The 22,197-nt window shown below is 52.4% G+C and overlaps 1 protein-coding gene across 6 annotated transcripts in view; it reads left to right on the top strand.

Annotated features, from left to right (window-relative positions):
* The window catches only part of SFXN5 (sideroflexin 5), a 117,515-nt gene that overhangs the window by 80,325 nt on the left and 14,993 nt on the right, over nt 1–22,197 (top strand). For 4 of the 6 annotated variants that reach the window (XM_047854225.1, XM_047854229.1, XM_047854226.1 and 1 more), the window contains 3 exons: nt 9,620–9,735; nt 11,734–11,819; nt 17,963–18,080. In XM_047854225.1, coding sequence (XP_047710181.1) covers nt 9,620–9,735; nt 11,734–11,819; nt 17,963–18,080 — 320 coding nt within the window. The remainder of the gene's footprint in view (nt 1–9,619; nt 9,736–11,733; nt 11,820–17,962; nt 18,081–22,197) is intronic. The other 2 variants (XM_047854230.1, XM_047854231.1) reach the window with 2 other exon arrangements.

The following is a 22,197-nucleotide window of genomic DNA, read 5'->3' as shown; positions in this document are numbered from 1 at the left end:
CTTGCCTTCATTTCTCTGCTCAGACACCACCTCCACCAAGAAGCCCTCCCTGGTAGGCCCAATCAGGGCTAGACCACAGCACCCTGTGTGTGCCTGTGTGTGACCTGGAATTGCATGTTTTTTGTTGCTATTGTTTTTTTTCTGAGTCTGCCTCCTTTATCAGACTGTGAGTTCCCCAAGACTCATTCATCCCCAACCCCCAGGCCCGCGCTATGCCTGGCACACAGTGTTCAGTGTGGGTTTGTTCAGTGATCAAATGAGTGCTTTGATAAAAAGTCTTTGAAATTGGGCACCCATAGTGGAGGCCCACCATAATGACATCGGTGACCACATTCTGTGGCTGCTTGGACATTTATTCTGTTTTGTTTTTTTTTTTCCATTTTTAAAATTGTTTCTTGAATGTTCTTTTTTGTTATATAACGTTTTCACTGTCCTCCACACGTTTAGTTGTCAGGCCTAGGGTGGATGACCAATGGGCCACGTTTCCAGGTCATCCGGGGCACGTTCTCCAACCTTTCTGGGTTGGATCTGGAAGGATAAGTGGGCTGGGCTGGGTGCCATAAGCGCGAGCCGCCCTAGAAATGACATGGGCCCCCAGTGTGTATCAGGTTTCAAGAGGACATGAGTAGTTAGCCCGAGGGAAGTCTCCAGTGGTGTGTCCTGGGGCTCTGTCTTCAGTCTTGTCCCCTTCAGTTATAACTGCTTTGGTCATACGTAACCGTGGGTTGCATTTAAGGAACAGGCACAGCAACTTGGCAGTGACTGTGAATTCATGGGCAAGAGGTGCAGGATCTAAGATTGCTCAAGGTGTGGCCCAGAACAAAGGAGTCTGTTTAGTTCTGGACTCCACACATCAAGAGATGCTCCACACATGATAAGCAGGAGCCCAACGAAAGTAGCAGGATCTTTTGAAAAACTGACAGTCTGTTGTTGCAATGAGCTGCCTGACCCCTCAGTTAGAGAAGTGTCCAAGTAGCAGCCGGGCCCAAAAAGCTGTGAGGGGCTCTCACCTGCGATCAAGTCACCTGTTTCTGGGCAGTTTGCCCAGGACCTGGCATATAGTAGGCACTCAGTGAATGCTTATTGAATGAATGGCTTTCCAGTTCAGAGATTTCATAATTACTGAAATCCAGATAGCAGAGGAATCCAGAGGCAGAGAAGGTGGGAAGCACAAGGCAGGAGAGGGGGGTTATGAATGTGGGAGGAGTAGCGATTGGCTGGGTGGGCCTGGCCTGTTGAGGAAAGGGAAAGGCAGAGGGCCATTGGGACCTTGGATGTTAGCTTAGAGTTGGACTTCATCTTATGGTTAACAGGGAACCAACCGCTGAAGAATTTCAAGCTAGGAAGCAGCTGTGATAAAAGGGAGTTTTCCAGACGAATGTGTTAGCAGGAATCTTTTATTAAGAGATCCTGAACTTGAGAGTCAGCCTACACCTATTTACAGGCTAATTTTTCAATCCCCAAATTCCCAGTCCTGAGTTTGTGACACTTTAGTATGGGTTGTGAACCTCTTCCCAAATTCTCAAGCTATTTAAAAGAAAACTGTGTCATATAGCAATGCTTTTCAGGTGGAATATTGGGGAATATTGTGAAATCAAGCAAATATTAAGGTATCCATCCCTATTTGATAATCATCCCTCCTCTAAAGGCAGGGATGGGGCTGTGTTCTGGTGTGATTCGCATGAGTGTGTGTGTATGTGTGTTTCAGGTCGTGATGTACATACGTGTCCACTAGTAAATACATAGACCGTATCTGGCAGAAACATGAGAACCTGGCTAGAGTGTTGTCTCTGGGGAGGGTCAAGAGGAAGCTAAGAGTCAAGGGTTGGAAGGAGACTGGTTTTGTTATTTACCCTTCTATGAGATTTGAATTGTTCACTGTGTGCACATAATAACCCACAAAAGAGGAAAGAGATAGAGGAAGTAGAGTGGGGAAAGCTTTGTTTGATGTCAGTCTGGACCCAAATGGGAGCTCAAGTCTCCTGGCTACCACAGTCATGCTTTTTTTTTTTTTTTTTTTTTTTTTTTTTTAAATAAAAATGGTTCTATTCTTTTCCTGATAATACATGATTGCTTTATAAAGTTAAACAACCCTACTTCTCTCTCCAAAGTAAGTTGGTGTATATCCCTCCAAATTCGAGTAAGCCTCTAAAAATGCAGGAATCTCTATTTATTCTATCTATAATATAAATATGCATATATAAATATATATTTAATACAAATGAGATCATACCATGTATACTGTTCTGTAAACTGCATTTTAACCTCAGTAAATTTTAGACACCTTTACAGGGCAGTCATAAAATCTCAACTTATCCTTTCTAACAACCATGATAGTACTGCACTGAACAACCTTATACACACATGTGTCTCTGTGCCCGTGACTGGGAGCTTCTCCAGGGCAGAGGTTTTCAAACAGCCACCTGGTGGGGGGGCAGGGGGCAGGGGCTTTTAAAAATGCACAGATCTGGACCCTACTTCAGATTTAGTTTCAGTCGTGCAACCAGTGTTGACAGTCACCAATCTAGAAATAGAATGGCCATGTCAGAGGGCGTGCACATACCTAGCTTTGCTAGATATTGCCAAATGAGCATACCGGCTCTTTTCTCCTACCTGCAAGGCTTACATTTTTGTTTCCCTACATCCTCTTCAACATTTGGTGTTATCAATCTTGAAAATTTTTTGTCCATCTGAAATGGTTCTTTTCTCACTTTAATTTGCATTTTTCCAATTCCCAGGGTGATTGAGAATATTTTCTTGACTGTATTGGGCATTTGGGTTTTCAATGTTTATTTATTTTTGGGACAGAGAGAGACACAGCACGAACGGGGGAGGGGCAGAGAGAGAGGGAGACACAGAATCGGAAACAGGCTCCAGGCTCTGAGCCATCAGCCCAGAGCCTGACGCGGGGCTCGAACTCACGGACCGCGAGATCGTGACCTGGCTGAAGTCGGACGCTTAACCGACTGTGCCACCCAGGCGCGGCATTTGAGTTTTCAAATAGAACAAAGAGAAAAAAAAGGAGATCCCTATTGCATACCATACACAAAAATAAATTCCGGATAGATTAAGACCTAAATGTGAAAAGTAAAATGTTAAGTCTTCTAGAAAAAAATATAAATGAACACTGGGGAAGGATAGAGTTTCTCAATGACACAAAAGTATACACCAGAGGGGAAAGGATTGCTTATTTGAGTACACGTTACAGTATATGCCAGAAGACTCCATCTACAAAGTAAGAAAACAAGCCACACACTATTTGTAAGCCATTTAACCAGTGAGGATTAGTCTCCAAAACATCCAAAGATCTCCTGCCAGATTGATTTTTCTTTAGATAAAAAAAAAATCTATCTTTGACTATTAATAAGATTGAGTTCGTGTTCATTGAATTTTTACTATTTCTTTTATGAACTCCTACTCGAATATTTTTGGGGTGATTTCAATGACTATCTTTCTCTTAATAACTGTTACAGCTCTTTATACATTTTATGAATGGTTTTGCCCCAAAGTACCAGATTCAAACTGGCTGAATTAATAAATGAATGTATTACTGGGGCACCTGGGTGGCTCGGTTAAGCGTCTGACTCTTGATTTCGGCTCAGGTCATGATCTTACAGGTTTCGTGAGTCGAGCCCCACATCGGGCTCTGCACTGACAGTGTGGAGCCTGCTTGGCTCTGTCTCCTTCTCTCCCTGCCCCTCCCCTACTCGTGCTGTCTCTGTGTCTCTCAAAATAAATAAGTAAACTTAAAAAAATTTTTTTTAAATTTTAATGTTTATTTTTGAGAGAGAGACAGAGTGAAAGCAGGGGAGGGGCAGAGAGAGAGGGAGACACAGAATCCGAAGCAGGCTCCAGGCTCTGAGCTGTCAGCACAGAGCCCGACATGGGGCTCGAACTCGTGAACTGTGAGATCAGGACCTGAGCCAAAGTCGGACGCTCAACCGACTGAGCCACCCAGGTGCCCCCCCAAAATTTTTTTAAATAAAAAAAATGAATGTATTACTTCACAAAGGGCGAGTGCTGAGTGAGGCACCCATGGCCCTTCCTTCCACCTCTGTGCTCTGCCAGGGGCTTCATCTGAGGGCTAGCCCCTTTCATGTCCTAAAATGGTAACAGCAACTCCAAGCACCACATTCAGACCCACCACTGCCCAGAGGACAGGAGGCTGTCCCTGCCGCCGCTTCTTGGGTGAGAGGAGACCTTTCCCAGAAGTCCCCTGCAGACATCTGTCATTGGCTAGGGTTGGCCACATGTCCCTTCCTCAATCAATCACTGGCAAGGGAAGGATTATCACAACTAGTTAAGACTAATCCTCTGGGGGTAGAATAGTTATTGGGCGTCAGTCACCATGACCTTCTATTGATGAGTAGTAGCGGCTCTTTGTCACATAGAATACATTTTCTCAGTTTCCCATTTCTTATTATGATTCATAGATATTGACTGCCGTATTTCTCAATGCTCAGATGCCTCAGTTATAGGGGCATTAATGTAATAGCCTTTCCGAAGAGGAGAGGACTGACTGTATTTTCTGTTCGTGTGGAGGAATAAACAAGCCTTCACTACACATTCAATCCAAGTCACTTTCTTCGATGTCACAGAGTTTGAGTCTGAGCCTTCCTCATTTTTTCCACTTCTCTTTTGGACATCGGTTGTTAAACACAGGGTCACGGCCACCACTGCTTTTTGTAACCCTGCTTGTAATCTTGACCCTTTTGGCCACTTTAAAACCGACAGTATGCTTTGAAAGCATGTAAAAGAATTTGCGAATTTTTTGTCTGCATTTCCTAGTTGGTTTTATACTTGTGGTTTCATTTTTTTCCTTTACTTTAAGGAGAAACTATTCCTGAAGTTAATCAGCTTCTTTAGGAAGTTAGTCACATACAGATACCGAAGTGTGGGAACGGTGAGTAGGTCACACCGATCCCTGCTGGCTGTCAAATTTTTATGATCCACTTTAGGAAGTTTGGCAATTTCTTTTCACTTTTTAGACAAGTAAAGCATGATTCTATTCTCATTGTAAAAATTCAAATGGTATTTAGAAAAACAGGGTAAAAAAAAAAGTGGAAGTCTTTCAACAACCCCTAATTCCTAAATTTAGGTCCCTTCCCAAGGAAATCACTGTGTGAGGTGTGAACCTTCTAAAACATTACCTGTGGGTTTATGGGCACACACTACGTGTGTACCAATTATGGAGTTTTACATATAGTAAATCATCCTGTACACAACTCGGTAGCATTTTTTCATAGAAGTTTGTTTTGGAGATCTTCCCATGTGAGTTCCCTAATGGTGGACATTTAGGTTGTTTCTAATTATTTGCTCTTACAAACAGTGCTATAATTAACATCCTTGTAAATGTCTCTTTGTGCATATGGGCAAGCATTTCTTTAGGGTAGCTATCTATGGTTTGGCAATTTCTGCTGCCTTTAATTGCATTGCCTGGTATCTGGCAGACGATCTTCTGCATGTACAATAACTTTTCATGTCCGTGCTCCATTATAGTGTAAGTTCTAAAAAGATGTTTTAGGCAACAATTAGGAATCTAAGTTTAAGTTCAAATTCTGTGCAGACTGCTCTGGGTAGCTGAGGTGACACTTGAACGAACCACCCCACGTGGCAAAGTTCACACACGCACAGGCAGTTGTGGTGGGGAGCAGGTAAGGGTTCCTCTCCCCCACCCCGACGTCCGTTGTAAGGCCCACTGGGATTTTTAAAACATTAAAACATGGGGGAATCCATCTTAGAACCAAGGAGTTAAGATATGTTGTTTTCCCCAAATGAATAGCCCAATAGCCCATTGCTTCACCTTCGTGTTTGAATGGTCCTTTCCTGTGAGTTGATAGAACTGCTTTCCTGCAAACTCATTTCCCCTACAGGTGGGTGTGTTTCTGGACTATTAACCCCATTGATCTATGTGTTTGTTTCTGTGCTAGATCAGAGGCACACTCCCCCGTAGTCGTCTTTTGGAGAACTTTTTTTGCACATTTGCCTTTCTGTCTACTGCTCTTCTTCCCCATGCTGTCCCTTTTACACAGGGTGCTTCATTAGCTGTTCACAATCTGCATGATTTTGCATCACGATGGGTCTGATGTGAGAACATCTGCAGCAGTCAAGCGCATATTTTCCTCGGGACTTGACACTGAGCTTGCCATCAGCGTGAAGCGATCTCTCCCCCTTTCTCTCCCTCTCTCCTCTCTCTCTCTCTCTCTCTCTCTCTCTCTCTCTCTCTCTCTAATCCCATGACATCTCTTAGCATAACTTCTCCAACGTCAGTTATGCCTGAGTCTTGAATGGTGCCAATCTGAGTTGAAAATGTGCCAGCTTTCTTAACATTATCACTAACAGACTGCTTAATTAACCTGCTGATACTGTCAATAATAGATCTTGCTGGTGTGCTAGAAAGAAGACCCATGGCCTACGGTTTGGTCTCTCTTTCTCTCTCTCTCTTTTTCATTTGCTTAGGCTCTCAGTGCTCATGACTTGGGAGCTGGACTTGCCAAGAGTGGGATGGGAGGGACCAGGGAGGCTTGAAAGGAATGCGGCAGAAATGGAAGTTCTGGACGAGATCATGGAAATGAAATCACTGAAACGGCCTGGTGTTCTCATTGCTCAAAGATGAGGATGGCTAGTCACCTGTGTATACAGCGGGTGCTCAATAAATGGACCAACTGAAGATATTACAGGGCGTGTGCCAGTTGAGTAGGCAGTGAGAAGTGTGGGCGTCCTGAGGGAGGAGCCTGGGGGTGCCACCATTTTAGGGTGGCTTTCAGGGTTTTCCCTTTTTTCCCATCCAGGCAGCTTAGATAAGGAGAGAGCTTTATTGTGCCCAAACTGTCCTGGCAGGGCTGTCTGAGGGGAGGGACGCTGGGTTTTCACTTCTTTTCCTGCTTTATGTTTCATGCCAAGTGGTTTTGTGTTTGAACCGAAGTCCTGCTCTATCTGCCGTGGCTTCATTTTACATTTGGAAAGTGCAGCGAGCAAGCAGATGCCACCATGAGCCTGGAGCTGGTTGACCACCGCCTCCAAATACTCTTGTCTTTGTCTCCTCTGCCTGGGCACACACACGGCACGGGGCTAGAGATGTCTCAGCAGTCCCTGGCTTCCCCTAACCTGGTGGGGGAGTGGGTGCAGAAGGTGACATCTATGTGAGCTCAGCCGGTGCCCAGAGATCCCATAGAGAGGCTGAGCGCAGCACCTCTTCTTATATCTGGGGAAGGCTGGTAAGGGCGGCCCCTTCCGGTTGCAGAGTGAGCCGGTGGCTCCTGACTTCAGGCAGATGCTCCTTGCCTGGACCACATTCCTTTGGCCTTGGCTTTACCGCCGTGGTGGTGGTGGTGTAGTGGTGCTGTGGCAGTGGTGTAAGGGGTTCTCAGAGGGCAGAGATAGATTCCTTTCAGGGCAGAAAACCCCAAGATCCTCTCCAGTGGTTTTGTGGGTCTCCTGGGAACTGAGGAGCCAGGTAGCCCCAGAGGTGTGAGGGGTGCAGAGTATTCCTGCCGCCACTAGAGGGCACATCACTAACACACAGGCCAGGTGTCCGCTTCCCGAGGCCACTCTGGGGACCCTTCTGGGACCTGAACCCTGGGAGGGTCCAAGGCTGGCAGGAGCTCACCTCTGGAGGTCAGGAGGGGGAGATTCAGAGCCAGGACTATAACTCAAGCCCAGCTGGCCCCAGAGCCAGGCTCCCAACTTCTCCTTTACCTCAGATTCACCTTCCTACTACTGTCAATCTCTGGACGTGTTTAAGACAAGGGTTTCCTAATGTCAACACTACTGACATTTTTGCCTGGATACTTCTGTGCTGTGGAGGCCGTGCATTGTAGGATGTTTAGCGTACCTCTGGTCAATACCCACTAGATGACAGTAGCACCCCCCAGCCCCAGGTTGCGATAATCAGAAATGTCTCCAAAGCTCGCCAAAGGTCCACAAGATCGCCCCTGGCTGTGTAAGTCAGGTGAGCGTGCCTGCTGTGACGACAGGAGGGACCCAGTGCAGAAGGGGTCTGCCTGTGGTTACCACTGTGCCTGAGAGTCGTGTGGAAACACGAGAGCTCCTCAGAGATGGCATATGTGCTGTAAATACATGTTAAAACTGTATTTGGTCTCCTGCTTTTCTTCTCCAAAGACTGCAGAGCCTCTCGGTCTTTCCCTCTGTTTATTCCACCTCCCCACTTTATTGAAACAAGAGACTGAGGCTCAGAGACCCCCAGGGTCTCAAGCCGCCCCTCACCTGCAGAACCCCGTCCCCCAGCTGCAAGCGCCCTCACCGCCGGCTCCCCAGCCTTGGCTCGGGCACCAGGAGCATCTGTGGTCCTCCTCCCACTGCACCTGCCCACTAGGCCCTGCAGCCCTGCGGCTCCCCAAACCCTAGTGCCCCCCCACTGGAGGGAGTGGGGAAGCAGCAGGTGTTGATGCTAATCAGCGTTCACAGCCCAGAACTGCAGTCGCTCCCAGGCTCACACACTCCCCAAAATTAAACACTCATTATACAAAATTAATTGACATTAATTAGCAAAAATTAAAACTTTAAACACAGCAAGGCGCTTTTGGGGGAGGAGTGAAGCAGGCGGCCTCCACATTTGTCACCCCCCACTCCCCACCCGCCCACCACCCTCAAGTCCCCCCAGTTTTATCCCGGAACAGGGTTGGAGGAGGTCAGGCAAGGTCAGCACCACACCAGCCCTGCCCCAGGCCCGGGTCCAGCTCCACGAGTTCCAGGCCAGAGGAGCAGAGGGACACTCCTAGGGCTAGTCACCAGCTGATGGGTGGCCCCCAAATGCTGGTATCCGGTGTCTAACGGAGGAGCCAGGAACCCTCCCCTCAGCCTAGGTCTGTCATGATCTCCTAGCCAAGGGAGGGAACCCAACCATGTGAAGTGAGAAGGTCGACCTTTAGCTCCCCCTGACCCACCCCTGCCCCCTATCCCCGAACCCGCCCATCTCCGGGACACCCAAAGGATTAGCTCTGTCCCACTTTGCTGTGTGACCTCAGATAAGTCGCCCCCCTCCCCTGAGTCTCACTGTTCCATCCATATGATGAGGGGGCGGCGCTGGGTGAGTGCTGAGGTTCCCGCCTGCTCTGGCACCTGCAGTCAGAGAAGCGGATCTCTGGGAACCCGATTCACTCTGAGGAGCAAAGGGCTGAAGGTGGGGGGCTGCCATTTCGAGAACATGCCCGGAAAGGCAGCCCGAGGGGTTGAGTTGCTGGTGGTGGAACATTAGGCACTGGTGAGGTGTCTTCAAGCCAGGGAGCCCTCCCAGAGGGGCACGCACTTCGCCTGCTTGCCAGGCCTACCCCCGAGGAAAGGAAAGTAGCTATCCCTTGATAGCTCTGCTCTCTAGCTCCTGAGCGCTGCCCCCTTCCTCCTCTCATGTAGGTTATTTTCCACCTTTGCTCACCAGGCCATCAAGGGCTCCCAAATCCCTCAGCAGGCTGATGGGCAGATGGGCAGCAGAACCACACCTTCACTCACCACATTTGAATGCAGACTTGGCCCTTAACTCAGGACTGTTGCTGCTTGGGACGGGGAGGCTTGGGTGCATCCCGGTGGCTTTGCCCCACCAGCTAGAATGGCATCCTCCCCTCTTACTCCTGCCCCCCTGCTCCCCTCTCTCTCTCTCCAGCCAGTGCCAACATCTGCAACGTGGTCCTGATGCGGTACGGGGAGCTGGAGGAAGGGATCGATGTCCTGGATGGTGATGGCAACCTCGTGGGCTCCTCCAAGATTGCAGCCAGACATGTGGGTCATCCGGAGGCTCAGGGGGCCAGTGGAGAGGCCAGCGACAGGGAGAGGGTTTTGTTCCTCAGGGGCTTCTGTGCATAGTGCCTTTGCTTTGTCTTCTTGGTCTGCCTTCCTTGTCCCACCCTGCCTCCCTTCTGCATGAGCCCAGGGCCTCCAGGTCTGGCCCCAGCCATGCCTGTCCCCGAACAGTCCTTCTCTCCATCCCCCCTCTCGTCACCACTGTAAGACATCCCATCTCTTGTCCCAACCCCTCAGGACCTGGCTTCTCTGATCTGTTAATTGGAAAGGGCAGAGGAGAACAACCCCCCCCCCCAGAGCTTTCTTTCCCCCACCCTGGGACCTAGAGCCCTGCTCTCTGGGCTTTCAGAGCCTCCTGGGCAAGAAGAGGAAGTATGGGAGCGGGTAGTCCGTGGTTCTGTGCTAATGGGCACTTCTGCAGGTGGCACCTCCCTGAGGACTGAATGTGGCTGAGGTGGGGCTTTGGGGAAAGAATATCTTGCTGCAAGAAGGCCATCTTTCACCTCTTATTTCATCAGCCTCACCTACTTCAGCAACTGGAATTTTTTAGAAAATTCCAGTCGGCTTGTGTATCTCCCCATGCTTTCCCAGCCTTCATCCTAGTGGTGATTAGTGGCCGGTGTTGCTCTAGCCTGAGTGATGGCATGGCGGGTCTGCTGTGAGTACCTGAGCATTCTCCTCCTCTCCAGCCACTGTCCCTTGTCAGCTTTCCCGATGGGCCCCAAGCCTCACCTCCGTCAGTGAGGCCTTCTCTATAATCCTCTGAGGTGGGAAGAACCCTTTCCTTGTCCCAGCCCTCCCCTCCCCACTGGTCTCAGAGAACATGAGTGCCCATCCAAGGCTTGTGAGGGGCAGAGGGCCTGGGGGTGCCGGTGCCGGCACTGTACCCTCGGGTTCTTGTGCAGGCGCTGGGCCCCCCCATCATTCCCACACCTGTTCAGAAGACTGGAGGAACCTTCTCCCAGGCCTTCCAGAGGCTGATCATGACAGACCTAGTTTCCTGGAAGACATTTTCAGCCCTGAACCTGTCCATCATCGAAGGGGATTTGGCCTCAGTTTCCTACCCAACCCCATCCTCCCATGCAACCCTAGTGTTTCCCCTGATGTGCCGAGAGGGAGGCCGACTACGGTAACTCTCCTCATGACGCAAACAGCAAGGAACCCCTCACCCTTGATGTCTAGGGGAAGGCTCCCAGGGCTTATGAGCTGTGAGCATTCTTCAGCACTTCTCTGAGGGCCAGGAGCCCAAGCCTTGAAGGAACTCCCCACAGTGACCATCAGAGTGCAGAATTGCCTCTGAGCTGTTGCCTTCACCATGCCCTGCCTCCCCAGGAATCCCAGGGAAGCCCTCAGAGCAAGGACCCAGTTAACCCCATATGGAGACACAGCAGACACTCAGCAGAAGCATTTCCCGCTCGCAAAGCTGACCTCTCGTCACTAAGAAAGGCTCTCATCCAGATCCAGGAGAGGCAGAATCTTTGAAATTTTTGTCTTTAGGGGGTGTCAAAAAGAAAAAAGAAGTAAATCCCAGAATTTCTGTCCTCCTTCAGCACCAAGAGCCTCACGCGGCTCAGCAGGCCCCAGCTGTTTGCTCTGGTCCTTCCAGCTCCTGCTTTGTTTTTAGAGCATCTCGAGTCCTCCATATGCTTCCTCCCCAGCCCCTGCTCCTGCCACCGAGGCACCTCCCCGGGCACAGGCCCCTTCCTGGGACCGCTTCTGTGTTGCCACCCCTCCCCCACATGTGGCAGGTGACAGGGATCTGCTCTTTTCAAATGTGTGTGGTGGGAAGATGGGGGTGGCTTTTTTCTGTTGTTTGGAATAAGGCTTTGTGAGCAATTCCATGAATTATTCCAGCCAGCCAGATGTGCTTAGCAGCAGTACACACACCTAGAGGCTCCAGGGGAGGGGTTCACCGCCAGGTGGCTCTCCCCCACCCCCTGGGAGCTCTGCTCACCACAGCCTCTGCTTGCCCCTCAGGCCCTGCTCGAGACGGCGCTGACGCGAGTGGTCCTCCCCATGCCCATCCTGGTGCTCCCCCCGATCGTCATGTCCATGCTGGAGAAGTGAGTTGGGGCAGCCAGGAGAGAGGGGCCACCACTGGGGAGGAGGGTGCGAGAGAGGAGGAACCAGCTGGCCCAGGGCAGGGGACAGAAGTGGCTGGCAGCCCACCCTGCCCGTTTGTTCAGACACTCCCGGGCAGTGTTACTGGAATCATGCCGTGAACATTCGGGGACTTCTATTCTGCAGGACCCTGCACTAGGTGCTAAGAAGGATGTCCAGATGGACAACACTGGCCCTGTCCTGAGGAGCTGACAGTTCTGGGGTGTGCGTGTGTGTGTGTGCACACGTGTGTGCGTACATGTGCTCTGTTGGTGCACAGTGCAGGACCGGTTGTGAAAAGAGTCTGAGGATTGGGTAGGAAGACTAGATTTGGGGGCAGGGCCACCCTATTCAGGCATCCACCCTGAAGCAACTCAATACCTCACTGAGCCTCAGTTTCTCGTTTAAAAAAATTTTTTTTTCAACGTTTATTTATTTTTGGGACAGAGAGAGACAGAGCATGAACGGGGGAGGGGCAGAGAGAGAGGGAGACACAGAATCGGAAACAGGCTCCAGGCTCTGAGCCATCAGCCCAGAGCCTGACGTGGGGCTCGAACTCACGGACCGCGAGATCGTGACCTGGCTGAAGTCGGACGCTTAACCGACTGTGCCACCCAGGCGCCCCAGTTTCTCGTTTTTAAAATACAGATAGTACTAACCTCCCTGCCTTCTGCAGAAGCGTGTTCTGAGAACACATATTTGCCATGACAAATCTTATAAAGACATAAGGGAACCCAGCAATATGAGCAACGATAGAGTGATCCTATAATTAATGAGCAGGACGTTGAATTGTGAAGACAGACATGCCGCCGGAAGGGCAGGCTGAGAGGACAAAGGGAGGAGCCAGAGCTGACCTTCACGCAGGCTTGGGCAGGCTCTGAGGATGAGTGTGAGTCTGGGAGGATGGCAAGGAGCAGGGAAGGGCTCTAAGTGGGGGCAGCAAGGTGAATACGAGTCTGGAGGGGCAGACCCCGAGCTCGCGCAATTACGAGGGAGGCAGTGACCACTCCCACTCTCCTGGTGGCCTAGCCTAGGAGGGGGTGCCTCAGGGCATAAAGACAGGCTTGGGGACACCTGGGGCTGTAGATCAGTTTAGGGACCTTCCTATTCCCACCATTTGAATTGTAATAACAGCTAGCATTTATTAAGCGTGTCCTGCATGCCAGTCCTCTCCCAGCCAGGTCTCTGCCCCGACTCCATCTTCTCAAAGAGTCCCTCCCTGACCACCCCATCGAGGTAACAGCACCAGTACTCCCTTTTCTGTCCATTGCCTTATTTTTATTCATAGCACCTAGAGACATCGCAGACTTTATCTCGTTGTCTATCATCTGTCTGGCCCACTAGAATGCAATCTCCTTGGAGGCGAGTAAACGCGTGTCATTTATTGCCCTGCACAGCATCCAGCACGGTTGCTGGCACGTAGTAGATGCTTAGTGTTTGTTGAATGAATGATCTCATTTAACCATCACAACAGTATGGTGAGGTAAGTGTAACATTTCCTTTTCACAGATGAAGAAAGCAAGGCGAAAAGAGGTTATACCATCTGCCTATAGTTCTCCAATAGGAAACGACAGAGGCAGGAGTGGCCCAGGAGCGCAGCCGCAATGCTGGCTCTTCCTCCCACTCAGGCTGCCTTGGGTCTTCAGATCACATCGCATAATCCGCATGTCTTTGGGCCTTGCCCTGCATGGAGACAGGAGAGAAGCAGATGTGGGGTCCTGGTCTCAGGAAGCCTGTATTTTGATAAAAGAGATGGCCATGACCCGTACACAAGTCAGCTGCAGGTGGGACTGGGCAGTATGTAAATGAGCCCAAGGTGACCTTGAGGGGGGCGGGGGGAGCACTATAGGCCCATCAGCAGGGAAAGCTGATCCATAGGAGAAAGGCTGCAGCTGACTCTGAGAGCAGGGTAGGACTTCTGTGGAAGGCAGGCTTTCTGGACAAGGTGTGGGTCTTTTGTGCGGGAAATTGAGGAGTCTAACCAGACAGAAGCAAAGTGTGCTTGTTGGGGCCATCTGATCAGGGGCCCCGTGTCCAGCCAAGGAGACGATCCCTTCCTCACCATGGAAGAGGGGGAGTCATGGGAGGCAACTGAGCAGGGGTGTGGCGTGTTGAGCACTAGGATTCAAGAAAATCAATCTTGTATGGGAGTTGCAAAAAGAAACAGATCCTGGGAGAACAATGGCTTTGGTGCCCCTGGCCCTTGTGTATGTAGCTGCCTCATGAATGGTGACCGCAAGTGCACACAAGGAGACCACCAGGCAAATGAGGAAGGCAGGGCTTCAGTCTTCAAAGCTACTGAACCCCAGGCCTGGAATTTTCTGGGGAAACATCTGTGATGCCTTTCTAGTTGGAATCTGAGCTGGGTTTGCAGAAAGTGGAGTGGAGTGGAGTGATGGTTAGTGTCCCATTGGTTTGGGGATTTAAATAGCTTTGGGAAGTTGGGTGGGATTGTTCCAGTTCTGAACCTCCCGGCCTAGGATCTGCGCAGAGGCCGTGTGCCTGGCTCAGCTCAGAGTCCAAAGAAGTCTGTCAGGGAGGCGGAGACAGGGAGGCCATTTGGTTCTGGCAGCCTTGTGTTTGGTGGGTCCTTTTCTGAAGTTCCTGAGAGGGTCCCTGGGGAGGAGAAAGAGTCCAGCCCAGGATCCGTCAGCAATATCCAGACCCAGTTTGTGCCCTCAAGGACTTACTAACCTCAGATCTGTCTGGTAACCCCAGGACTGTGTGGTAGGAGGGGCCGAGCCGCACAGCACTGGCAGCCGAGGCTCCTGGTAGGAAAATGGAATCCGGGTTCCTGCTCCAGCACTTTCAGCCTGGCTAGTGGAGAAGAGAGTCTCTCGGCTACGGTCTCCCACCCGGGGAATGCTGGCACTGCCCGCTTCGCCACCTTGTGGGCTAGGAGCCTTTGCAGGGGCTCCAGCGTGCACCCTGCAGCCTTCCACACGCAGGGGTGCTAGCAGCGGGGCCTCTGCCCAGAAGGCTGGTGGGGGAGCCCAGTTGGGTGAGAGAGTCAGGACAGCCAGGGGAAGAAGACAAAAGAACACTTACAAAGCAGCCTACTTGCAAATTAATGGAGTGCAAACTAAGACTGCTCCAAGTGCTGAGGGAGTGTGCGGCGGTGGCGGGGAGGCTGCGGGGAGACAAGCTGTCGCGGGGCGGGTGTGGTGGTGCCATGGCTGGGGCCTGCTGGCTCTGCCTCTGGCCTCAGCCCCACCTGCTTGGGAGGAGCACTCGGGGACAAGGTCCCCAGGTTTTCTGCTGGCATAAGAGAGGTGGGAGCCCAGCTTGTCCGGGTGTCCCTGTCTCTGAGACCAAAAGGGAGAGAGTCTCAAGTCTGAAGCAGAGGAGCCACCACCCCTGACCCAGAGCACGGAGGGTGTGCACCCCTCCCACACACACACCCCTTCCCCTCACTCTCCACTGCCCCCTTCCCTTGGGCTGAGGGCTCACACTCCAGCTCTACCCTCCTGAGGAGGAAGATGGTCTTAGTCCCTGGGCTGGGAGATCCATCCTCCCCATAATCCCACTAACTCAGAGGCAGGTGTAATGGCTCTCTTCCCTCAGCCCTGCATCCCTAGCCCTGGAGTTCGCCTTCCAGCCAGGTGGGGTCCCAGCCGGGTAGGGGTTCAGACTACATCCTCCCCAGTGGTTCCTGAGGCCGCTCCCCAGGCTCCCTCCTTCCCGAGGCTCCGGGTCTTTCCTTTCTCCAGGCATTCGCACACACGCACATCTCTCCATCTGCATATTTCAACTCCCCCAGCTGCCTTTCCGATCCCTCCCTGCCATTTCCCTCTCCTCCACCCCTCCCCAGAACTGCTGTGTTCACTCTCCCTGCTCAGGGCTGGGACTTCAGGGGTTCCTGTTTGGCTGAAGTCTTGGGGCTGCCTGCTTCCTGAGTCAGGAGCACAGGCTTGGGGCCTTCTGGACCCCTTTTCCAGTGCAGATTTCAGCCAGTCACCCCTGAGAGAGGAGCTGAGGTCACAGCCCCATGTGGAAGGAGGCTGTCCAGTATCCCCACCAGGAGTGCCCAGGGATTCAGCCCAGGGCCTGCCCCTCACCTGCCAGGGAGGGAGCCTCACTCTTTCTCCCTGTCACCCTCCAGGCCCTTGGTGACCCTCCAGTCTATGCCTCCAGGGACTGAGGTCCCAGTCACTGCCACAGGACAGGAAGGCAGCCCCACCCTCCACAGCCTCTTCAAGGCAAGGGGCCTCCTGTGTAAGTCTGGAGAGTGAGCCCGGGTACCCCACTTCCTTGTCCTGCTGGAGAAGTTGATCTCAGTTAAAAAGATCTCAGAGCCCATTTCAGCCTTACTCCTGGCCCTTCTCTGACTCCCATGGAAGCCAGGAGGCCTTGGGCTGAGTCCATGGAGGATATGAAGCTCACCTGACCTGCTCTTACTCCTATGAAACTGCCCTCTCTCAATTCAGTCTTAATTCAACAGCTGGACAGGTCTTGGGGTCTGGGCCAGCGGGAAGGGCTAGAGGGTAGCCCTAGGGTCCTCCCTCCTTCCTGCACTTAACAAGAACAGTAACAGCAATAATAACACAAATTCACTGAGCACTTACTGTGTCCAGGCCTTTTATTTGCATAGAATTAACAAATAAGTGGAGCTTAATTTGTGCCTTAGCAGGAACATCCTAGGCCAGGGTTTCTGTTTAGACTCATGGAAGGTTGTTTGAAATACAGATTCCCAGGTATGATACCAACTGAATGGAGATCTTATGGGGGTAAGGGGCCCTTGGGGGTCTGCATTGTTTAGCAGTTCCCGAGACACCAGAGTTTGAAAACTGTGGCTCCCAATTCTGCTGTCTGCTCAGAGCCAGGAGCTCTTGTCCCAGGAGGGGAAGGTTGGAGGCGGGGGGCGGGGGGGGGGGGGAGCAGTTGCCTCCCCCCGCAATGAAGCCTGCCTCCAGGAGAGCCTCTCACCTGCCTGTGGTCATAGCCAGCCCTGTTCCAGTAGGAGAGGGGCAAGACCCGGATTATATCCTTTTCACACCAGGAGCCAGTCAGTCATGAGGACGCTGACACAGTTACTGAAAGCAGATTTAGTGCCCACCCAACATAGTCCAGTCACCCATCCTGCTGGCGCAGGGCCCCAGGCCTCCCCAAGTAGAATGCCTGGTGGTCTCCACTAAAAGGCCTGCTGGATTATACAAAATGTGAGGTTCTGATGGGCAACAAGGTAAAGGTATATTGGCCAGCAGGCATGGCCCCGTCTCCAGACGGAGACCTTGTTTCTATCATGGAGCTGGGGCCCCAGAGCCTGGAGGGAGGGTTTTCGTACACTTCTCCTGCCCCAGAATCCCACCTCCAAAGCTTGTCATGGCAGGGGGCGGTGGGGGAGGGTGCCAGCTGTGACATGCTGCAATGAGGCTGGCAAAGTGTTCTGCGGGCAGGACTTGGGGGCAGCACGGGAGCAATAGCACTCGCAGGAAGTCAAGAGTCCAGGCAGCAGCCCCGTCTGCCTCCTGCAGACTTAGCCATGGCCTTGGGCAAGTCATTGCCCTTCTCTGTGGCTCTTGGATGGACGTGGACCAGGTGGTCGCTGGGGTGTGTTCTGTTCCCATACGCGGAAGAGGATAATCCCCTCCCGGCTGTGTGTATGTGTGTGTGCATGTGCCTGTATCCACATGTGTGTATGTGTATGTGTGCATGTGTGTGTGCGGTTTGTCTCTTTCCCTGGACCTGGCACCTACTCTGGTTTGTTCAGTGCTTCGTTATGTGCCGCCTTTGAGGACCATCTTTCTCTGCTGTGTGTCCCCCCCAGGGGCAGGGGCGGACAGCCTCCTCTATTGTCTCCCCCACATGTGGCCTTCTTTGCACAGAGCTGGACGCATGGTGGGATGGGTGCCCCACAAGTATTCATTTACGATGGATGATTGAGAGTTCCCCCAGCAATGTCCTTCAGAGCAGAGCCTGGGGAAAAGGGTGCCGTTGGGGAAGGCCCCAAAGATAGAATTCCACCATGACTATTTAGCTATGGGTTGGCACTAGCCCAGGACCGTGCTGCCTGGCCCTGGGACGCTGAGTGGGACCCCGCGTGGTGGGTAGCAGCAGCTCACCCTGTCTTCCGGTCTCATGGAGCTCCCTCCTCTCTCCCCCACAGGACGGCTCTCCTGCAGGCGCGCCCCCGGCTGCTCCTCCCTGTACAAAGCCTTGTGTGCCTGGCAGCCTTCGGCCTGGCCCTGCCGCTCGCCATCAGCCTCTTCCCGCAGATGTCAGAGGTCAGTGTGGGGAAGGTCTCGAGGGCAGGACGGGTGCCATTTATTAACAAATACTTATTCAGCACTGATTCCTTAGCCCTGAGCTAGGCACTGGGGTTAGAGCCATAAAGGAGACACATTCAGGCCCTGACCTCTCCCGAGCTGAAGGCCAAGCAGTGAGCATGACAATTAAAAAGGGACTGGCAAATGAAGGGGGAGGACTGTTAGGAGCGAAAAGTCCAGCCGGACATGGGAGGAGACAGTACGGGGCCCCAAACCCAGCCTAAGAGGGAAGTGGCATTTCATGGGGCCTTGAGGATGAGCTGGAGTTGGCCAGGTGCAAGGGGGACTGGGGTCCCTGGGGTGAAGGCTGCGGTCACCTGGGGTGAAGGTTCTGAGAGGAGGCAGCACACAGCGCATTACAGGGGCCGAGGAAAGTCTGCATCACGAGCAGAGGGTGGGCCAGGCAAGGGGGCCCAGGGCAGGTGGAGGTGGGGACTTGGGAGCCAAAGCAGAGAAGGTAGGTGTCATCAGAAGGGCCGTGCAACGCAGGACTGCAGATTCCCAATTGTGAGCCTGGGCTGGAGCTCTGGAGGAGAAGGAGCCATCAGGAGGCAGTGGGCATCCAGCAAGAGATGGTGTCGGCTTGGACCAGGCTGTTGGAAGTGGGCATCGAGAAGTGGGTCCTTTAGGAGGAAGTTAGGTCTATGAAGAACCGCATGTGGTGGGAGGGAAGGGAGCCGACGGGGTGTGCGTCCGGCTTGCTGCTTTTGAACGACCAGGCAGACGTGAGCACTATTTAACAAGATAGAGACACGAAGGGAGGTGGTTTGAGGGAAGAGGGCATGTTGAGTTGGATGGACACGTGAGGTTCCAGGATCCTGTGGAATGTGCTAATGGGGGTGCCCGGTGGGAAGTCGGCTCTGGGCCTGGAATCCAGGAGAGAGGCCTGGGCTAGAGGGACGGACCTAAGGCCACCAGCATAAAAACAATGATGGAAGCCAGGGAGTGTGTGGAGAAAAGAGGCCCTGGGGAGGAGTGGCATCCACAGACCAGCAGCCAGTTTGGTAAGTTCAGAGCTAAGTGCTGGGGGGGGGGGGGGGGGGCTGCCCGCAGGGGCAGGTATTCCTGAGAAGTTGAGCCCCATGAAGTTGAAGTGTCCCTTGGTGTCCCAGATGATGAAGGCAAACCCTCTCCCCAGGAGTGGGCCCAGCTGAGGGGTGAGGAAATAGGGTGGCAGGACTGACGGCTCTGTCGGGGGGCTTGGCACTAAGGGAAAACAGAAATAGACCTGCAGCTGGAATGAGATGTGGGATCGAGGGAGGCTTTGATTTGCTTATTTTTCCCTTTTTTAAATGAAAGAGATGGGAGCTTGTGTAAATACAAAAGGGAAGGTACCAGGAGAGAAGCAGAGGACCGAGGGAGGAGGAAGATGGGGAGAGCAAAGTCCATGGAGTGGGGGCGGGGCAGAGCACAGACCGGGATTCAAGGGATTTGCCTTGGCTGCGGAGAGCCTGCTCCCCACTTTAGGAGTGGGGATGGAGAGAGATGCAGTTGGGGATTGTGTTGGGGGGTAGGGAGGTTAAGGAAGTTGTTCTGATAGCTTCTGTGTCCTCCTGACCGAGCAGAGAGGATGGCGAAGGGTGGAGGAGGGGGAGGCCAGAGGTTTGAGGACTACGGAGACATTCGGAGGGAGAATGGGAAAGACAGCTGACCAAGGAAGTTAGAGAATCTGGGTGGGCAGTGCACCAGGTCTGCTGTGAGGATACAGGTCTGTGGGCGTGGCCAGGGCCTGTCTATCTAAAGAGCCGGGGCTGAGAGGGCCACAGGGTTCACTCCGCAGGTTTCATCTGGCTGGCTGATTCGAGGAGTCGGTAAGCCATCAGGAGGAATGGCAGGCCCCGGAATCTTAGCTGGGTAGGTGAAGATGGGCGAGTAAGCTGACCAGGGAAGGCAAGGTTTGACAGAAAGGCAGACCCAAGGGGGTCATAGAATGAATGTGGTATTTGGAGTCACTGAACTCTTGGGCAGATGGAGGCTGTGGCCCCAGACTGGCACCTACGAGTTTGCGATTACAGGCCTGATCCTGCTCAGTCCTGAGAGAGGTGGGAGTTGGAGGCAGGTGCCTGGAGGGAAGCCAGAAAGGTAAAACTGAGGGGCCTGGACTGTGGGCCCTGAAGACCCAAGGTCCTAAGTAGGAGGTAGTGAGCCAGCCCCAAGCCCTGAGGTCCCAGGAGGGTGAGGACTAGAGTCACTTCCCCACACTGAGCCCCAGAGATTTAGAAGGAAACCAGAACGGGGTGGGGCTCCTGTCCTGGAGGGCCCAAGGCACACTGGGGTGGGAAGCCTGGTGTGTGATATGTGCCAGGAACGCCCTCATGCCCGCAGGGCCCAGCCTTGCTGTGAAGCCGGGGATACCCCTTCCCCCATGAAAGCTGAAAAGCCTTTACCTGATGTTTGGAGATTCTGAATGGAGCCAACGGCTCCAGAAGTTCTGAAGGTGGGAGAGAGGGCACTTCTCGGTGGTCTTGGCATCCCCGTCCTGGAAGGGCTGTGCCCAGCACTCGCCAAAGTGACTGCATCTCTCTGTACAGTCAGGCTAAGTCTGCAGTTCTAGGTGAGGGTCAGAGACACTCGTAGGCACCACTGTGTTCAGAAGCTTCGGGTAGGTCTCCTGTCTCTGCCTGTCGCATGGGGAGTGACCTAGGGCAGAGAAGCCTCACAGGACAGAATCGGGGACTGGCCTGTTGGAAGGATTGCTCAGTTTACCATCCTTCTGGCTCTGCTGGGGAAATGGAGGCCCAGAGCAGCCCAGGGACCAGACCAACGTCACAGAAGCGAGGCGGTGATATGAGAGGAACCCCCAGAGGCCCATTCCCAGGCCATGCTGCATCTACTTGTTCTGTAGGATTTTCTCTCCTCCCTCAGCCACTTTGACTGCACTGAGGTAGTGGAGAGATGGGGGGACCGGGGGCCACCCTACTCTGGGGGTAAGAGCCTAGGAGTGGGCCTTTGGCAGGTGTTCCTCTGGGGCAGATGATGGAGAGATGGCTGCAGTCCACCCACCCAAGCCTCTGGCTCTAGCTGCAGAAGGTGGTCTCAGTGAGCAGGTCTGCCCTCACAGAGGCTCCCTGTCAAGCTTCAGGCTCCTCTCTTCCCTCATGTCTGCCTCAAACAGGCATGGAAATGGACCAAAGTCCCTCTCATTGAAACCCAAGCCTTTTTTTTTTTCTAGACTGGGAAGAATGTAATCATGGCATGAGAAGTCTGTTCTCTCGAGAAAGGAGGGTAGGGATGTGGTTTTCAGTGCCCCTTCCTCACCTGCATCAAGTCCACTAGGATGTAGGCAAGCCTGGGGGCTTTATGAGCTGTTTTGAGGCCAATCTGCGACCTGTGGCAGCAAGGCCATCAGCCAACTGGCTGAGAGGACCTCATTCCCTCCATCCATCCTTCCAATTAATTCTAATGAGGTACAGCTTCTGCCGTATGGGGATCATGTCTGACATCCCAGAAGCCAGTGGGATTTGCCATAATAAGTCTGGACTTGCTTGGGCTGACCCATCCTTGCCAAGAGTCACCAAGGTTGTCAACAGGAGTAATAGCTGGAACACCAATTAATTAATTAGGGGACTTGGAAATAGAGTTTAGGAACTTGTTTCTAGAATGGTTGGCCTGCAGTGATTGGTGTGGAGTTTCCAACCCACTAACCCCAGAGGTTGAGGAAAGAACTTCAATCCTCCCTTCAATCCCTGGGAGAGAGCTTTGCTGCTCATTTCAAATTAGTATTTCTGCCTATTAAAATGGTGCTAATTTTAAAATTAAAATTGCAAACAATAATAACAGCCACCATTTGCTAAGCATCTACTAGGCCTGTCAGCATGTTGGTAACTGTGCATCCCTTGTTGTATCAAGTCCTCCCAATGCCCTTCAAGTCTGAGGTATTATTGACTCTTAAGGGATGTTACCTAGAGCATTAGTGTTAGGTGTGCACATCTCTGACTCTGGGAAGAGATTTTCGCTGGAGATGGAACCTTTGGTGCCTGGGAGGAACTGAAGCCAAGGAAGGGGTGAGGTCATTGTGGGAGGAAGGAAAGGCATCAGGAAAAGGCAGGGGCAGCCAGGAGCAGAGGGAGGACCC

This window comes from Prionailurus viverrinus, chromosome A3 (genome assembly GCF_022837055.1).
Source record: "Prionailurus viverrinus isolate Anna chromosome A3, UM_Priviv_1.0, whole genome shotgun sequence".
Lineage (NCBI taxonomy): Eukaryota > Metazoa > Chordata > Mammalia > Carnivora > Felidae > Prionailurus > Prionailurus viverrinus.
Note: the sequence above shows the minus strand (reverse complement) of the source record. Positions and strands in the feature narration are given on the sequence as shown.